Source organism: Emys orbicularis, chromosome 23 (genome assembly GCF_028017835.1).
Source record: "Emys orbicularis isolate rEmyOrb1 chromosome 23, rEmyOrb1.hap1, whole genome shotgun sequence".
In the NCBI taxonomy this organism is placed as follows: Eukaryota; Metazoa; Chordata; order Testudines; family Emydidae; genus Emys; species Emys orbicularis.
In genome coordinates this window covers 12,827,815-12,846,411 of record NC_088705.1, presented here as the reverse complement: position 1 = coordinate 12,846,411, position 18,597 = coordinate 12,827,815, and the positions used below count along the sequence as shown (strand labels likewise).

At 39.5% G+C, this 18,597-nt stretch overlaps 1 protein-coding gene across 27 annotated transcripts in view; it reads right to left on the bottom strand.

The window, feature by feature from the left end:
* Window positions 1-18,597, bottom strand: part of EPB41 (erythrocyte membrane protein band 4.1) — a 156,574-nt gene that overhangs the window by 43,276 nt on the left and 94,701 nt on the right. For 4 of the 27 annotated variants that reach the window (XM_065421552.1, XM_065421530.1, XM_065421538.1 and 1 more), the window contains 10 exons: window positions 17,856-18,028; window positions 16,822-16,938; window positions 15,152-15,274; window positions 13,497-13,622; window positions 11,438-11,652; window positions 8,717-8,773; window positions 8,559-8,600; window positions 7,635-7,697; window positions 4,047-4,226; window positions 2,263-2,313 (listed from right to left, as the gene is read on the bottom strand). In XM_065421552.1, the coding sequence (XP_065277624.1) occupies window positions 2,263-2,313; window positions 4,047-4,226; window positions 7,635-7,697; window positions 8,559-8,600; window positions 8,717-8,773; window positions 11,438-11,652; window positions 13,497-13,622; window positions 15,152-15,274; window positions 16,822-16,938; window positions 17,856-18,028 (1,147 nt within the window). Of the gene's footprint in view, window positions 1-2,262; window positions 2,314-4,046; window positions 4,227-7,634; window positions 7,698-8,558; window positions 8,601-8,716; window positions 8,774-11,437; window positions 11,653-11,917; window positions 11,984-13,496; window positions 13,623-15,151; window positions 15,275-16,821; window positions 16,939-17,855; window positions 18,029-18,597 lie in introns of all 27 variants that reach the window. The other 23 variants (XM_065421551.1, XM_065421558.1, XM_065421532.1 and 20 more) reach the window with 22 other exon arrangements.

Sequence of the window (18,597 nt, the reverse complement as noted above, 5' to 3'; positions counted from 1 at the left end):
GATCTTCCATAAAGAGGACAAGTTGAAGTAGTCTGTCCCTATGCACATATATGAATTATCCCTAAGAGAGCCACTGACACCAAGCCTTTTTTAATTAAAGAAAAGCGATTTGTATGCTAATATTGTTTTCTTAGAAAAGGAGTGGTTATGGATCAGACTCTGTACACTGTTGTGAATGATCTTAAGCCTTTTGAATAAATATTTGAGACTGAATTTTCCCCACCATAAACACTATAAATGTATACAAGAGCTGGGTTTAAGAATAAGAGTAACCTTCAATCAAGTCTTTTCACAAACTGCTGTGCAAGAAATCTTTGAAGTGTACTGAAGCAAAACGGCCACTGTCAGCATGTCCACCTCAGCACTAAAGACTTTCAGATAGGTACTCAATAGCTAACATGCTTTTTAAAATTTAGTCTATGGATCACCAAGGCTCAAATTTCAGTGCATTATTGCAGGTCTGGCAACCCATTGCCACTCCTTTAGAATTCCAAATCATACACTGTACAAGGTAAAATATTATGAGCAAAAACATAGTTGTAGAGTGTTCGTAGGACAACGAACTACGGAGATCAGAGGGCAACACGTAGAAGACACAGTAGAAGATGCAGTTGACCATTCAAGAGCTGTGGTCATGAGGTTTCAATTAGGCCCCCCCGTTTCCAATCACAGAAAGACCAACCACCACACAGTTAGTGCAAGGACCACAAAAAGGGACATCATAAAGGGAATGCGTGGAGAAGGAAAAGTACTAGAGTACAGGTGGCACTTTTTGAGTGATTTCTGCTCCTCAGGAATTGGAATAGAAACCTTTGGAAGAATGTCTTCTTTTGCTTGCTGGGGCACTGCTGTCTCAGTAGGCATCTGCTTTTTTATTTTGTCTTCATCCTGTACTAACAGAGGACGTTCCTGTGTCTGCTTTCGTGGTAGAAGATCAAGAAAGACAGAGAGATGAACAAAAATGACAGATGGGAAGTGCTCAAAATGGTACTTAGGGATGTACAAAGTGTTAGGACAGGTCTTCCAGAGGCTCTGATCAATATTTTATTACTAAATTGGCAAACTGCTGTGAAGGACAAATTCTGTGGAGGCTCAATCAGGATAGAAGCACTTCAGCAATATCCTATAACTTAGCTTCTGAGTATGACCATCTTCATAGAATCCACTAATCTTAGGGCCATGTTCATGTGTGTTCACAATTTCCCTTTGAGAGACGAATAATTTAAAATCTAGTACTTAAGTGTTCCACAATTGAAGTTGCTGAGAAAAGTTTATTTTGTTGTATTACAAATAGAAATGGTAGTATAAAAAATGCAGTCTTTTACAACTTCCTATACTATACTGGCCTTAAAAGTGACATTAGTTCGTAAGGTTTGACACCTAGATTTTAATGCAGATGATAAAATCTTGTTTTGAAAGTATTGAAGATTTTGCAAATGAAGATAGTATCAAAATTTCTATTTTCAAAATATTGTAGTTATGAATGCAAAATATTCAATCCCTTAGAAATCAGGAGTGTGGAACATGAATGTTTTTAGTAGTAACATTCCAAACTCTCTGGATTTTGTTTTACATTTTAGTGCATCTGAGTCTTCAGAATCTAAAGAATGTGAAATTATAATGAACACAGTATCATACAAATGCTTTAGCACTTGTGAAAATTGTTTGGGGAAATTTTATTGCACTTTATTCAAGAAATGCTTTCCATCCTTTCAGCTGGCCAAGCATGGTCAACCCCGGTAAATCTACGAAAGAAAAAATTTGGCCCTAAGCTCCCTCAGTTGATCCAACCTCCTTTGATCAGTCTTGTGTTTTGGGACTGGTTCTTTGCACACCCCTAAGTGATGAGTATCAGGGAGAAAGTAGCTGGGGGACTGGGCAGCAAAAGAAATAAAATAAAATGCAAGAGTAACATGATTATTAAAACAAAAAACAAAACGGAAAAGAAAGGAAAGGAAGACAACATAAAAAGAACAGGGTATAGTTAAACTTTCAGAATTGTTTTTCTTTCCGAATACACGGTTACATCTTCATGCAGCTTTTCAACCAGCCATGCGCCGAAATAAGCAAATTGAAAGCTGCAAAAGCTGCAGCAGTGCAAATCCTTTAAGGTGTTAGGTCAGGAGGCTGTGAGATATGAAACTACTTAATGTTGCCAAAAAAAAAAAAAAATGTTACTCAGCAGCTGCTGTTGAGTTTTTGCTTAGTGCCATTACAATAGCAAAATTCTGGTTCAGAAGCACATATAAACAGCAGCTTTACCTCTGGCCCACCAACCCTTCTTTCAGAGGATGGGAGATTGGCTTTCTTGACCTGGACATACACAAAGTGTGTAAAGTTCAGTTGTCTTGTAATGGAAGATATAGGAATAGCAGAAAGATAACCCCATATAGAATGCCATGACTTTGGCAACAACAGCATAATGGTACATCAGCAAAAAAGAATATTACATTCAAATTTATCTTCCTTATACATTTGATAATAACGTGAAGGCAAACTAAAACACTGTCCATGTGCCTTCCTGCAGGTGTCTCATGTTCTGATCATAAATCACCTTCACTGAAATGCCGTTTTCAGAAGGATCATGTCACAGGTGTTGGAACTTCCAGAGACAGGTATCAGTGAAGTGATGCACATAGGGCTGGCACCACCCTTAGCACAGTGTTAAAGAATTGCTAACAAACCACTGTAGTTGCGGGTTGGTAAGCACACACTATCCCCTCTGTCCCCATCTTGGGAAATACTCTTACAGGTGGAGACCCCTGCATCATCTCTACTGGAGAGCATCCTGCAGAAAGGCTTCTTAAAATAAAGTTCAGTGATCAAACTGTTAAGTGGCTTCATGTGTTTAACAAATTAACTGGCAACTTCCTCCTCCCTCCCCCAAGATGATTCCATGTTACAAGTTCCACACTTGCATGGTTTAAAAGTCAAGCAAAGAAAAACACAGTCTCCACAGCAATTGGTGGTGGGGCAAGGGGGGGGCGGATCTACAGTGAAATCCTGGGCCTACTGAAACCAGTGAAAGTTTTGCCATTGATTTCAATAGAGCTAGGATTTCACTCCCTCCCTTTAAGGCAAATAACTATCATTGTTCAAGAAGTTGTAATTATTTTGATCTATGAGCTTTAATTAGGAGTTAAGTAACAGCAGTAGTAATATGACAGGGCCTATCCCAGTAAGATATTGACTACCAGTAAGGAAGAGACTAGACAGACTGACTGATCTCTTGGCTTCTCCAGCTTACTTGTATTGAAAAGTAGTAAAATTCTTATGAAACTAAACAAGAGGCCTATGAATGTGCATAACTGCTACAAATATGGATAATACTTCCCTAAAAAGCAATTAGGTTTCTACCAAGCTAGGGCCCAACCCCTTGTATACCTCTGTGCCTGTGTTAGTAAGACATCCCACTGGAATATGGGTACACACAGGCAGTTCCTGATGCAAGATCAGGGCCGAGTTGCATACAAAATTCTCTTAACAAGTTCCTCTCCCGCTTATCAAGCCTTGTGATTTTTGGTTCTTAGAGGCACCATCCAAAATAAAAAAATTTTTCCTCCATGGTTTGTGATAATATCCTTGAAGCTAAAATTTAAAATTACAATCCACATCAATTTTGACATTTTCCATTTTGGAAGATAAGATTTACCCCCACCTGTATATTTTGAATAAACCAGATCCCAACATAACTATTTAAGTCTCTGCACTTGTAATGCTGAAACTGATAGCAAGAAAACAAGGTTCCAGTGGCAACATTAACTAATGTTGCTACAAAACCAGATAGGAAGTGCCAATATTGTTTTATACTGTATCACATAAGAATTGTGACTTAAACTAAAAAAAAAAAAAAAAAAAAAAAAAAAAGAATACCCTCAGCAACAATGTTGTTCTTAAAACCCACCAAAAGAGACATCTGAAATGTCCCCAACCAGAAATATAACGAGCCAAGTTTAGTCCTCCACTATTTAAAGACGTTCATTTAGCGTCAGTATTTAGTTGCTACAATATAAAATCAGTCAATACCACATTTCATAAGTACTCACTCCTTCCACTCCGGTGGGGACCTGCCCATTGACGTTAAATGTTCTGAAGGGGGAGTGAGTAGACAGGCGCTTATCCCATTCACTAGGCCGGGACTCGGGGACGGACTCCATAAAGTTCTTCTTCAGCTCACTGATGTTAGCATGATGTTTCTTTATTTCTTCTTGAGTTTTATCTAGTTCCTATGATTTAAAACAATCAAATGAAGATGAACATAAAAAGAGGCCATCTAAAATTGCCTGTGCTGCCAGATAGCAAGCTGCACTCAAAGTTGTTGCCAATTTCCATTAGTTGTGCTCACTCTGTAAACATACAAGGGAATATTCTCCTTCCCTTTATTCTACCCTCAGATTGAGGGACAAATTTTAATTAAGTGGAAGAGGTCTGCCCCTCTAGCAAGGAGACCTGACATTAGTCATCTTTTACTTCAGCAAAATAGATTATAGTTGAAACACCTGGATTTTTACCTAAAGAGGATTTAAAATATCAAGGTACAGAACTAAAAGAACCCTGACAATTTGATTTCATATCCTTCACTGCATGTTTTCCTCTTTTGTTGTTCTTCCATTAACCCTGAATATCTAAGGCCTGGTCTACACTAACCCCCAAATTCGAACTAAGGTACGCAACTTCAGCTACGTGAATAACGTAGCTGAAGTCGACATACCTTAGTTCGAACTTACCGCGGTTCAGACGCGGTCCACACGCGGCAGGCAGGCTCCCCGTCGACTCCGCGGTACTCCTCTCGCCGAGCTGGAGTACCGCAGTCGACGGCGAGCGCTTCCGGGATCGATTTATCGCGTCCAGACCAGACGCGATAAATCGAACCCGGAACTTCGATTGCCAGCTGTCGAACTACCGCGGTAGTGTAGACCTGGCCTAAGGGAAGCTCACAGATGCTGTTAACATTCTTAAGAGTTTGTTTCTAGTTTCCACTTCTTCCCCTCCCATATGAAATTATCTTTAAAAAAGCAACCTCATAACCTTCTTTGCCCACACCTCATTCCTTCCAGGAACTATACCGGTGGTTTCACACTAGTGAACAAATTGTGAGATAAGAAAACGACTCCTAAAACTAACTGAGCACCTACTTCATGTCAAAGTAACCAGTGCACCCAAGCTAAAACGATAAGGGTATGGAAAATGCTAACTCTCTATTCTGTGATGCCAGGTTACAGCATAAATGCACAGACTTCAACACAAGTCCACTATTCAACTAACTCATTCAAAAACAGCCTCGCCTTGCAAGTAAAAACAGAGTTTGTTTAAAACAAAGCCTTTTGAATAAAATAGGCTTAAGCTAAACAAAGACATTTCAAGACAGTGCAAAAAACAAGCAAGACAAAGTCATTGGCAAATTTGATTTTGCAAATTCCATTCTCTATACATTCAATTGTTTTTCAACCTACTAAGTCACTTACTTACACAAGACTAGATTGCTTGCATTTGCTTTAAATTAATACCTGTCAAAAGAGGCTACTCTGTTGTCTGGTCACCCAGTCCCGCGACCCTGCAAGCTTACCAAAGACAGACTGCCTTCAGCTAGCAGAGATAAAAGGGTGCTTCATTAATATAGCTTTCTCTTTTGGCCTATCCGTGGGGAACCAATAGTTTTAGCTTTTGTCCCACATGAAAACATGAGATGAGTGTCTGCTAGTTAGAAAAAGCATGAAAACGACTATTGAAGACTCCACGATAAGCTCAGAAGCTGGAATCGGCAACACATGCAGAGGAGCCCTGCCACTGACTCTGGATTGAAAGAACACAAAGATCACTCCTCTTGTTTAGCCTGCCCCTGGTAAGAAGCACTTTATTCACATTTGGACTTCCCCTGCCAAAATAGTATTAATGTGGAAGCTAAAGTTAGCAAGATGTATCCCACAGAAGTTTGAATTGCTTTTGTAAGCCTCTTTTAATGAACAAAGCCCTCTAATAATTATACTTTTTTCCTGTTCCACCTTTTTATAAATTTATGAAGCACAGAAGTTCAAGATCTGAAGGAGTAACTGTTTTCAATAAAATAAAATAAAATAAAACAAACATTTTCTAGAACATTTTCCCGCACTCAGCCAGTCTGCTGGATTTAATCTGATCTGCCAAATACACAGAATAAAAAGGAAGAAACAATAGACAACTCAACCTTTTTGGTTGCCCATTTCTAGCTGAGGGTCTGTGAACACCTGTAACAAAAGTGTTTCGGGTGGCAGGGGAAGGCAGTAAGAGGTTGAGGAGGCTGAGGCAAAACGAAGCGCACTGGAGCACACAATACATGTGCCAGAGCCAAGTACCACACTAGCAGGAAAAAAGCATTTAAGACAAATTTTCATTGAGAATTGATAAACAATTAGCTTATGCATGGCCTAAACAAATGGTGGGTGAAATCCTTGTTGCATTCTGACTCCTGCTGACCATTTTACTGATGTCCAAAAGCTTAAAATTGTAGCAGTCAGAAACCAAAAGCTGCAAAGCTTTAAATTAAGATTTTAAAAAAGGCAGTTAGTACATTTCATTTTCAAAAGCAACTGCTGAGGAAACCCCTATCAGCTGCTGAAGCTGTAATCGTTAATAGAAACACAACACACAGAAAAAGTCAGTACCAGAAGCCACGAAGTGTCTTCCATAACAATGTATAAATATATGATTGGAACGTTCCAGTCTTCGAGATCTTGTTTGCGTGGGAGCCCTCTAAATTTTAAGTTTCAGTGTCATAAAGCAGACTATCCAAGATCTACACCTGTGCATGAAATGACAGAAAACAACCTTGCACCCTCAGAATACATGGCAACTGACAGCTGAGCATTAGCCTACTGAAGTGTACTCAATGGTACACTTCGCTAGGGATAGTAATTACATCAGACACCAGGGGACTTGCTATTGACCACTCGTTTGTTCCAATGTAGGAGAACTGTAAGTTTCCTAGAACACATTAGAGCAGGAAAGTGTTTAGAGAAAAATTATAGCAACAATGATGGTAAATTCTATTGGCAGGTCTCTGGAAAGCGAAAAAGGCCTCATCTAACATTACTGTGAGCAAGCAATGGTGGCTTGAGCCCTCCTGAAGTGGCATGAGCCCTTCTGAAGAACGCTGAACAAGATTGCTGTATAGTTTATACAGCTTGCAGCTTTACTGTCAGTCTCATTTTTATGTGCTCAATTGTGATTCATCCTTGATTTCATTCCCCTCTTTATTCCTTGTCTCAGTCAAGGGGAGAGAGACACTCTCTCTATATACTTGCATCTGCGTGATTCACGTTAGTCTGAGTTACCAGTGCAGAAATTCCTATTTGTGGACTGAAGGGAAAAAAACATGCAATAAAGTCACTAGGATGCTAGAAATAGATTTAACACAGGACTATCCCAATCATATATTTTTCTGGTAAGTATGACAGAATGAAAACCAAAAAAGGTAGGAGAAATGACTGCACATCGTCGTGTTTATTGTTGACATGCAAAAGCATATTTTTTAAAAGTCTTCATGCAATAGCATGCAAAAACAAATTCAGCAGCAGAGGAGGAAGAAAAAGAGTTCAGCAAAGAATGCAGAAGGTCCAGGCAAACGCAACTGAAATAAGCGTCAAGTTCATACAAACCTCCAACATTAAATTGCTATGCCTGATATAAATGTTTTCACCATCTAGTTTCTTTGATCTTTTCTGTGAAAATGAAAGAAAGGGGGAACAAAAAAATAGAAAAGCACAAAAAATTAAAATGTTGTTCTTGCGGGAATCGCAAATTGGCAAATAAAGAAAGTTAAATAAATGTTTGGAGCGCAGCATTGTGCCAATATGGGATGGGCTGTAGAACCACAAGAACGTGTGTAGACACAGTCACCACCAAGAAATGGAGGACCTTGCTCATGAACAATGGAATAATGTACATGAGTTTCATTTAAAGAGACAGTTCCCAGAGTTTCATTGGCTTATTTGCATTGCTACAACAAAGGCATCCTGCTCTCAGCAAATAAGTGTTCAACATTTTCTATGGAAGACTTGCAAAGATTAAGACATTTTCAACCTCCTGATAATGAAGTGTGTATGGTGCTGCATTAAATGGTATTGTATGTGTAGTTTTTCCAATGCTTCCAAGCCTTTAAAAAGCATTTTATTAAAATGTGTACTACAATTAATATACTTGAAATAACTTCAGCGTTTTACATATCTTCCCCGTCACGTACCCCATAAAACTATAAATGCTTAAGTTTTTGCATTTCCTGGAACGTTCAATGTACAATTTTCTTGTGCTTGTTACTAGCTTTATTTCTGTACAGAACTGTGAAACAATTCATATTCAAAGCAGAGTATGTTTCTCACTAAGAAGTTCTTTAACAGAGATTTATTTAACAATCTCAGATTGCCACTGGGACAAAAAGCTGAATCGTCTTGAAAACAAACAACAGATACTTGCCGATTAAAAATCAAAGCACATGAAGAAATTGGAGCACTGTCTTTTTAAATAGATTAAGTATGCATGAGTGATATGGCAATTTTGCTTGGTGAAAGTGTAAGATGGCTAACCTTCCTCATTCTTATCGGATCTTCCTCTTTTTCTGCAGGCTGCTGTTTTGCAGTGATAAAAAACAAAAAATGTTGGTTCATTTAGTTATGCTGAACCTTCATTTTACAACCTTTTTAAAAAAATGTGAAAAACCTAACTGATAATTATCAGCACAAACCTGGGGCTGGTCACCATTTGTGGTAGGCAATGTGACCTCGCTGTGCGTTTTCCCCACCTACATTTAAGAAATAAAGTGGTAAAAACATTTCTTGTTAGTAGATTTTTGGAAACCACTCAGTTTCAAAACACAGCTGAAATATTAAGTTGGTTTTGAAATGTGTCAACGTGCAGGAATCAACATGCAGTCTTTTGAAGAGGGTTAACAAGAGTTAACATAACTAACAGTGACAATTTGTTAGTTCAACATCATGTTTCTAAAACTGAAAGTACAATTGACACCAGTGTTTTAAAAGACCCCAAAGAGCATTTATTTAATAGTTCCACCAAATATAGGCTTTTTGTTTTAAGGATATTTGTAAGCCAGTGTTTCCAAAGGTTATCTACAATTTGATATCCCAATGAGATCACTGTCAAAAGTGACATGTTCAAATTAATAGATATACAACTTTTCAAAGACAGAAAATAAAGATGTTCTTTCATGGTGATCATCTAGTCTGACCCCCTGTATAACACAGGCCATACACGTGTCTATAAGTATGTATTTACATTTGTCAGCCAATTGACCTACCAGTAGCACTGGATCTGAGTCTTTCATTCCACATAACTGTAGAGCTAAGAACCAATATTTTCAAAGCTTTTTAAAGTTAAAAGGAATTCAATTCATCCAATTCACATAGGCAATCCAAGCTGTAACAGAGATGGCATGCTTACATTTGATGGGCAAGGTAAAGACCAAGAATCACTCAAGTAAGACTGCACCGCCTACTAGCCTATCACTGAAGTAACTTTGGAAAGATTACCTTGATGGGCCTGTTGAACTAGCAATATCACCACCACAATGCAGGAAGAATGTTGAAATGGGATAAAGTACAAATACAGGAAACATCACAAAGATTGGTTGTCACAAGGCAAAAATAGTTATATATGCAAGGATAAAGAAACACGTGATTAACCCAAGACTAGATTAGATTATGGAGCAGTTTAGGAGCTTCTAGAGTCTACAGGATTTTACAAGAATTCTTTCTACACTAAGCGCCAAAGTAAATCTAATATCGTAACTAGAAAAATCTGTCCGATAAATGAGGGACTGGGTGAATGGAATTATTTTAAATGTAACCATTGTGTGGCATTAACCTGTTTTACAATGTTTCAATTATCTGCAAGACTCCATTAGTCTTTAGCACTCATCCTCAGTGACTTAGTGCTCCTGCTCCTGCTCCACGCCTTTATGACAAAAAGTTCAGAGCTCTTAACTATTTGGCAATCGTGTACAGCCATTGACAATTTTAATCAGTGGTGTCATCAGTCCAAGTGTGGGTTACCAAAAGTTGTGTTTCGTTAATCATATAGACGGTCCTGTTGACTAACTGATTTGTTCACCTCTCGTGTGTTTTTAAGGAAGAGAGGCACTTAGATATCAAAAGGAATACACTTAGTACTGTATGTTAAGGAAGCTACAAAGTGATTAACACACAATGAAAATGTGACACTGTGATTATGTTAGGCAATTGTGGTTTTGAAGGGCCAAATTCACTAGTTTTAAGTGGATGCAACTTCATGAGAGTCAGAGATTGACCAGATGTAACCAGGTCCAAATTTGACCCTATGTTTCCAGATTGCCACCAGTTTTCTCCAACCAACAGGAATTCTTATTATCCCTACAGGGATTCCTTGAAGACTGAAAATAAAGATTTCTTGGCTTGTCTGGGGGGTTGGTGAGGATATTGCACTGTCTCCTCCCTCATGCCTCAAGTGCTTATTTTATACATACTGATCTTCCATGGAATACAACTACAGCTACCATACGTGACTTGCTCTCTATACGATGTAATTACAAGAAGAGTTTGACTCACAACAAAAAATGGGGAAAACAGAATGTACACTATTCAGAGTGACAGGAAGCAATCTTAAGTTATCTACCCTTTCTGCCTCTAGATTCTCCACTAGCCATACCCTCTCTCAAAATAAACTTTAAAATAATAGTGTTGAAACACCCTCTTCATACACTATTCTGCTTTATATTTTTATCTATCTATATTTTACACAGAATACTCACAGAAGAACCAGATATTTTCACTTTCCAATTTTTTAGTCCCACTTAATAGTAAATCCAACACAGTCTAAACAGTGTTTAAATAGTCATAAATCAACATTTTAGTCCAGCTGCCAGCCTGTCAGAAGTCCATTAACAGCTCTCCAGGGAAAACAAATCAATTAAAACACCACTTTACACTATAAATGCTGGAAGATTCTGGGCCCAATTCTTCTCTCACATGGTGTACATCAGGGGCAATTCCACTGAAGTAAAGAGCGTTACTAGTTAACAAGAACAAATTCAGTTGTACATGGGGTTAATTCTTAGTGGAACATATTTTAAGGTGATCAACGGGTAACACCTAATTTGTTTAGGACCATCCCTGAAAAAAAAGGTTCTGCCCTAGGTACAATTAAGACATGAAAACTGTAACATGCACTGTAGCATTTTTTTGTGGTATCTTGAAGTTCAGGAAAGGTATTCTCTGGAATCACAACCAACTAGCTAGAGAGGATCCCATTCCCAATCCACTGACTATACAGGAATGAGATACCTCTCTACCCCTTCCCATCTAATGCAACATTGCCATTGGAGGCCATTTTAGAGCTAGCATTCCATATAAAGCAAAAATCACTTGCAGTCCTCACAAATAAACACTTTATGGTAATTCTAAGGCTAGTGTACCTTGGCCACTTCAGATGGTTCCATCTTCGCCTTCTCTGGTAGCATTTCTTCATGCTTTCCCTCAGTTTCCACAGCTTCCTTCTCCACTTTAGAGACTACTACTATTTCCTTGGTATCTGATGCAGCTGGTGGGGTAGGTTCAACAACATGTCTCTGAGCAATGGCTGGTGCAGAGGTGGGCCGTGGGCTTCGGTCAGGTGTAACCACCGCTACTGCTGAACAGGGAAAAAGAGTCAAGGCAAGGTTCAAAATGCATAATGTTTCTAGATCCCTAGGAAAATCTTCCCAGATTAGAGCACTGTAGTTAAAAAAAAAAAAAAGTGGGGGGGGGCGGGGGGGAGAGAGAGTAAAGCAGCTTGTGCATTTAGTACAGAAAGGTGGAGGATATTTTCCTTATAGTTTTAATAATAGGCATTGTACAGAAAGTAAAAAAGCAAGCTTGCACTCTGCAAAGAAGCCACACCAGAAATGCTAATTTACTTGTGATCCTGCAAGGAGTTTCTGGATCTTTCAAACACCACTGATGTAAGTTCATCACTATGAAACCTTTAAAGTACAAACATTTATAACTGTGATCACTTGTTTTAACTGCACCATGAAGTCCCCAAACAGAAACTTTAGAAGTTTTTGAATCAGACATTGAGATTCTCCACCTCCTCACCATCTCTGGATCAGATTTATGCATTTTCTTTTGGCCAATTAAAAATCACTAGGTATTTCGTTATAAAGCTTTACAGACAAGCAGCAGTCTCCACTTGGCTTTCAAAGCAGACTTCTACTTTTTAGGTCAGATGATTTCCCCTGCTACAAGAAGAGTCACTGTTGAGGACCGATGCCCATCATTTCCCAGTTGCTGAAAGGTGCAGCACTGAACATATAGGCTTCTAACACGTGTCTGTCAGCAGAAGCATGACAAGCCTCACATACAAGCATCAGGTACATGCAAAACTCACCAACCCTCTTCCTTCCCCAATTCTAGTTTGAGCGATCAAGTTTCTAAAAATCCTTACATTTAGGAATAGGTGGTCAAACTGATCCTTTATGTCAAAGCAAGCCCCAAACAATTCACTAAGCAATTTCTATACCCACAATAGCCTATTCATTTTTATGGTTGTCCAATTAAACTTCTTCCCATTATTTGAAATAATAAATTCAGTTTGACAGAAGCTCATATTCATGAAGTCAACTACTGGTTCAAATCAGTGGCGCTGGAACATTTTTAACAGTGGGGATGCTGAAAGCCAGCCCTCTTACCCCTTTCTGCGCCCCTTCCCCCCTCCCCTGAGCTGGGGCCAAGAGCAGGGCCCTGTCTCCGGGAGAATGGGACCTAGACAGGGGTAAGGGGGCTGAGGCTGGGGCCGGCAGCTAGGACCCCGGGCTGGGAGCCCATGTGTGGGGCCAGGAGCTGAGCCCCACCTAAAACCTAGGGGTGCTGCAGCACCCCCCACACCCTAAGTTCCCGGGCCTATGGCTCAAATAGGACAATACACACTTGGTACTTTGTCCAAGCGAATACTAATTTACTACGGTTCACCCAGCTAGACCTAAGACATCAGAAATTTTCAGATTTAAGGATCATAGTTTGTATGTTTAGATATCCTCTGATCCCTGTTTTGCCTCTCATTCAAAAAGGTTTTAAAATGCTTTTTGTCTTTGTCTATAAAATAAAATATGCAGAAATACTGTATGTATTTGACCAATACAAATAGCAGACCAAGAGAAAACTGCAAGAAAACTGCAAACATAATTTTACTGGTAATCAAGTGCACAAACTTGTTGATACCAAAGTTTACTTAATTTTCACACAGTTGCATATTAATCCAAGGTATGACATTTCTCAAAAAACATTTCTCCTACACATCAATAAGTGCCTGGTATTGACCTGGCGTCCTTTTGACACAATCTCATCTAGCACCACTGCCTTGACACTGCTTGTACTGTGGAAGTGACAATAAACATGGGAGAAGTTGTATGTGGTAGCTGTGAGATAGCAAACAGAGGCAGGCTTAGTAGAAGGAAATGTAAACCACACGGGTGTGAGAAGCCATCACAACTGTACCTGGCTCCTTTTGGACTGGTTCCAGAAATTTGGGCTCTAGTTCTAGATCTTTCATCGTCATCACTTTCTCTTCCTCCTCATCTTCGTCTATTGGGCTTATCTCAATATTTTCAAGGACATGTATAACTAAAAAAAGTATGCATTCATTAAAATGCCACCTCAAAGACGGCATGGAAAAGGAGAAGTTACCAAGAGCAAACTTGCAAGAACCACCTCTCTTCAGGAACCTTGTCTGAATATCAGCACGCAGAATTATGCTACTAATTTTATGATGCTTTGGGATAAGAGGACAGGGGGAGAGAACACAAAATTCACACAGTTTCCTTTAGCAGCCTATAATTACTTATCTGATGTATCAAATACTAATTACTTTGATTACTAGGTTATACTTAAAATGTATTTCTGTACCCAGCATAATATTGGCTATAGAGGCACAACTTGTTATGGATAATAATGAAGAACCACATAAAATGAGAGTGGTCAGGCTGAGAAAGGAAACAATTAACTGTCAGGTGGGCATGGATTCAATGCCTGGAAGGCAACATGTTCACAAAGGTCCATCTCAACAGAGCTGGGTGGAGAAATCGTTTCAATTTGGCAATAACAATGTACATGGTTTTGGAGGTGTAGTAAGCCACTACTCTGACCCACAGAGGTGTATGTGATGGGACCAAAGAGTGGAGGGAACGGGTACCTTGCAAACAAAGACTGGTTGATGGGAGAACAAAGGGATGATTTCCCTACAAAGGGAAGAAGAAACTCTGCTGATGCACAGAACCGTGGACCATGTGATCCGGACATAGCTGGCAGGCTGAAAGTGCAAGGTTCTGAGAAACTAGTTTTGCCTGCCACACTGCAGTAGGTAATATTTGGATATTCTGTAATTTAAGCACAGAGCTAGTTTACTAGTTTATCAACCTTTTCCACAGTATCCAAGTAGGTGATATGTCTACGTATTTTACATTTTATTTTATTACATTATGTTGGTCTCCAACTTCTGTAATTTGCCAATAAAATCTGCCTTTATTTAAGACAAATGGAGGTTTATTTGAAGCAATGGAGTGGCTTGGAAAGAGCAACTGACTCCAGGGGAGGCTGAATCAGTAGTGAATAGCCGTCAAGTACAATGCAATAAAAAAAGGAGGTTGCAATCTAACTCCTCAAACTGTGTAGCACAACAGCTGCCACAGGTCAGGGAGAGCACAACTTGAACAATTCTAGACTTTGTATACTGCTAGTAGGATTCATGACACATATGCCTATGAAAGTGACAACACTGCAGCACTTCCAGCAAGGTACACCACCTTTGGAGGTTGCCATCTGTATGAATCAGTGCATGTATCAATGGAACTGCTGAACCACTGCTGTAAAAATATTTCTTTTATATGTCTCCCCACCCCACTAAAGTTGTCTGGCTCATAACTACGTTTGATGTTGTAGCATTATGATCCAAGGTACTTGCCACATTTACTCTGGTTTTAATTGAGTTAGTACTACAGCAAAAATTCTAGCCATATTCTATAGTATTTCAGCACCTTTAACACTGGCAATCCATAACGCTGCTTGTACATAACAAATAAGCTGTGTAAAAGCAGGTGTAAGTACTGTAGGAGGTGATGTTAGCACGACTGTATGAGAAGCCATCACAGCTGTACCTGGCTGTTTTTGGAATGGTTCCATTAATTTTGATTCTGGAACAGTAACCTTAAACACCTCCACTTTCTCCTCTTCCTCTTCTGCTATTGGTTTCATCTCAATATTTTCAAAAGTATGTTTGGCTAGAAGAAGTTACGAATGCATTAATATACCAAATGGAAGACTGCAGGGAAGTAACAATCACTAATGGTGAGGTTAGGGTCAATGGGGACTCATCTCTTAAGGACAGCGTATGTCTACATTTGAAAGGGGGGGGGGGGGGGGGAGAAATAGCCAACACACTAAAAAAGCCTGTTTTAAGCCGCTCTAGGAGTTAGATCTTTGGTATAATCCTGCGTTGCAATTGCATACGAAAACAATCAAAACAATCGGAATTGTGTCCTGGTGTCTTACTTGCTAGCCCTTTGCAGTGCCTTGTGGGAGGCCTGGGTTGATTTACAGTATCAATCTCTGACTTCTCAAGCCAGCCGGAGCTGGCAACACTTCCGTAGGCAGATGTCACTCCGGTATGGAAGATGGGAATGACTGACCTGTATCAGTCTCCATCTTAGGAAAGGTATTGATGGGCCTGTCTATATCTTTTTGGACAGAAACATTATGGCTACAAAACAAGGTTTCTATAGTGAATTGTGGTGGAGTGGCAGAATGGGACTCTACTCAAACACAGATATGGAGGATGCTGGCTGGACAGAAATATGCGCCAGTAAGCATTCATCATGAGTTTCCTTTCATTATTAGGAGAAGTAGCAAACAGAGCAGATTTCTGATAACACTGGTATAATACACAAATTCGTCCTAACACTATACAAAATTTATACACATCTCAGCTTCTTTGCCAAGAAGTCAACAAGATACTGTTGTAACAAATAATAAACATGTCCTAAGAAATCTAGGCTCTACAAAAGATGGCTCCCCAAGATGTCATGAACTACAAAACGTATTTAACAAGATTTTAAAAAAAAATGAAAGCAACCTCTAAGATGAAATCCAAAAAGAGAGTTTTAAAGCAGATATTTTAAGACCACAAAAACAATATTCCACATTTTCTAATCTAGCATTTATAAGTACACAATTTAAAATATAGTCTTATTTGAAATGTAATTATACCTTTAAAATCTCTCCATCTGAGCACAGAGTTTCTGTCTAAAAGTCTGCTAGATTTATTTACAACAATCTGTATCCCACTAACCCCCTCTTTTTGCCCTATCACTGCAGAGATATTAACAAGCCTCTCTACCTTGAACGATCTCTTAGAAAACAGTATGTTCCATCTTGCATTTAGCTGTGATGCTCAGAGTACTTTTCCCAGACCTGAAGAAAAGCTCTATGTGGCTCGAAAGCTTGTCTCTCTGACCAAAAGAAGTTGGTCAAATAAAAGATATTACCTCACCCACCTTGTCTCTCTAATCTCCTGGGACAGACACAGCCACAACTACACTGCATACATGTCTAAAAAGTGTAATCAAGCAATTCTATTCCAACATTTCTCCACACTTAAGGACATAAACCCATCCCAGCCTGTTGGTTGCCTGACTATAAAGAGACATCTTGCAAAGAAATGAAGAAAAAGGCCAAAATTAGTGAAACATTTCAGAGCTGTCAAGTACAAGCATAAAAAAGGAAAGGATAGAAAAGGCACTGCAGAGAGTCATAGCCACCACAGCTATACCTGGCTTCTCTCCGAACTGTTCCACAGGTTTTGATTCTGGAATCTCAACCATCACCACATCCTCCTGCTTCTCCTCCAATATAGGTCTGACCTCAATTTTTTGAGACGTATGTTTAGCTGAAGAAATTGTGCACATGTTAACAAGCTACTCATGTAGCATATAGAGAAGGCTGCAGACTTCAATTCAGACAGAAGCATTAATTTGCTGTTTTTATTTTCCAAGGTCTGATATTAAAGCACAAGATTAGTAAAAGTGGAACTTGCCCTTCTCCTATGGTACTTGCCCATAGAGTTTGACATGAACTGTCATGCCAACACCGCTGATGAAGTTTAAAAACTTACTAGCAGTACAAAACAAGTACCACCACTTGGATCCCAGATGTAGTATGGGGATCCAAAGCTAGATCTGTGGTAGTAGTTTTCAAAAACTACATCAAAGTTAAAATGTACTATTTTTCTTTTAGCTTTTGGTGGCAACAGGACAAGCAGGTACAGACTTTTTACTGAAGTGTTTTATGGCATTTTCTCAAGACTTGAGTTATTACTTTCAAAACTAAAAGAGGAGTCTTTATATAATAATTCATATTCAGATGAAAAAGCAATCCGTTTCAACAGACTTTAGGAATAGAGTCAGTCTTCAGGATTTAAATTCACAACATTCTTTTTTGCTTGTCTTATTTGACAGTTCTGTGAAGTGTCACCTCACTGTCATTTATGAGCTTTATAACAAACCAATTTATTTCTCTCTACAATTTTCTGCCCACAAATTTTGAATCAGAATTGACTATTTTTTAATAAACTAAAATTAACAAAATGAACTTCCTTACAACAACTGAGTGTCTAGAAATACATTCCAGGCACTGTCTCGGTTTCAGGCTCTTTACATCAGCTTTCTTCTTTAGCTAAAATAAATTATTATTGTTAATAATAATAATAATAATAATAATAGTTATGAAGCCTAAGCCTACAGGGTGATTTTCAATAGAAAAAAAAAGTATGGAAACCTTACAATAAGGTAATGAAACTTCACTCACCTCCATCAAGGCTTCTAGATGCCCGTTTACTTGCTGTTCGTTCAAACTGTGGAGCAGGTCTGTCAATCAAGGCACTAGCTTGTCTTGTCTGGGCCTGCGTCCGTCCACTATAACGGAATTTAGAGCCCAGTGCCAGGAATCTGCTCTTGGGAAGTGCTTCAGGGGAAGTTAGCCTGAAAGGTACACATGTACTTTAGTTTTATATCTCCAAATCACTCATATTATATAGAAAGAAATTAAAGAGATGGGGGGTGGGGGGGGGTGGAAAAACTGAATATATTTTTCTAAATGATCTCAACATAATATATTCCTGGGGGGATTCTGCATCACTGTGCGCCCGCCACCACTGCAGAATTCCTGTGCTTCTCTGCGGAAAAAAAACAGGGAAGCAAAGGGAAGCGGGGCACAGGGGGGACCATGAGTGCAGCTTGGGGCAGGATTGCACCCCCCCAGAGTCGAGGCATTGGGGGGGCACACAGGGTTACATGCCACACCTCTCCCCCCCCCCCCCCCCCAATTTCTGCAAGCACAGATCTGCCCAGCTCAAGGAGGATGCATGTCTGCTCCCCAGACTCTGCAGCTGAACGCCGCCTCCTGGGTCCTAGTGCCAGTCGTGCTGCCCTTCTGTGTGCTGGGAGCCTTCCTGTTTTTTGTGCAGCGAACGAGTGCCCGCGGTGGGGTGGGGCGGGGCATAGGGCAGGGGGAAGGGAATGTGAGAGAGGGGATGGAGAAGAAATGGGGA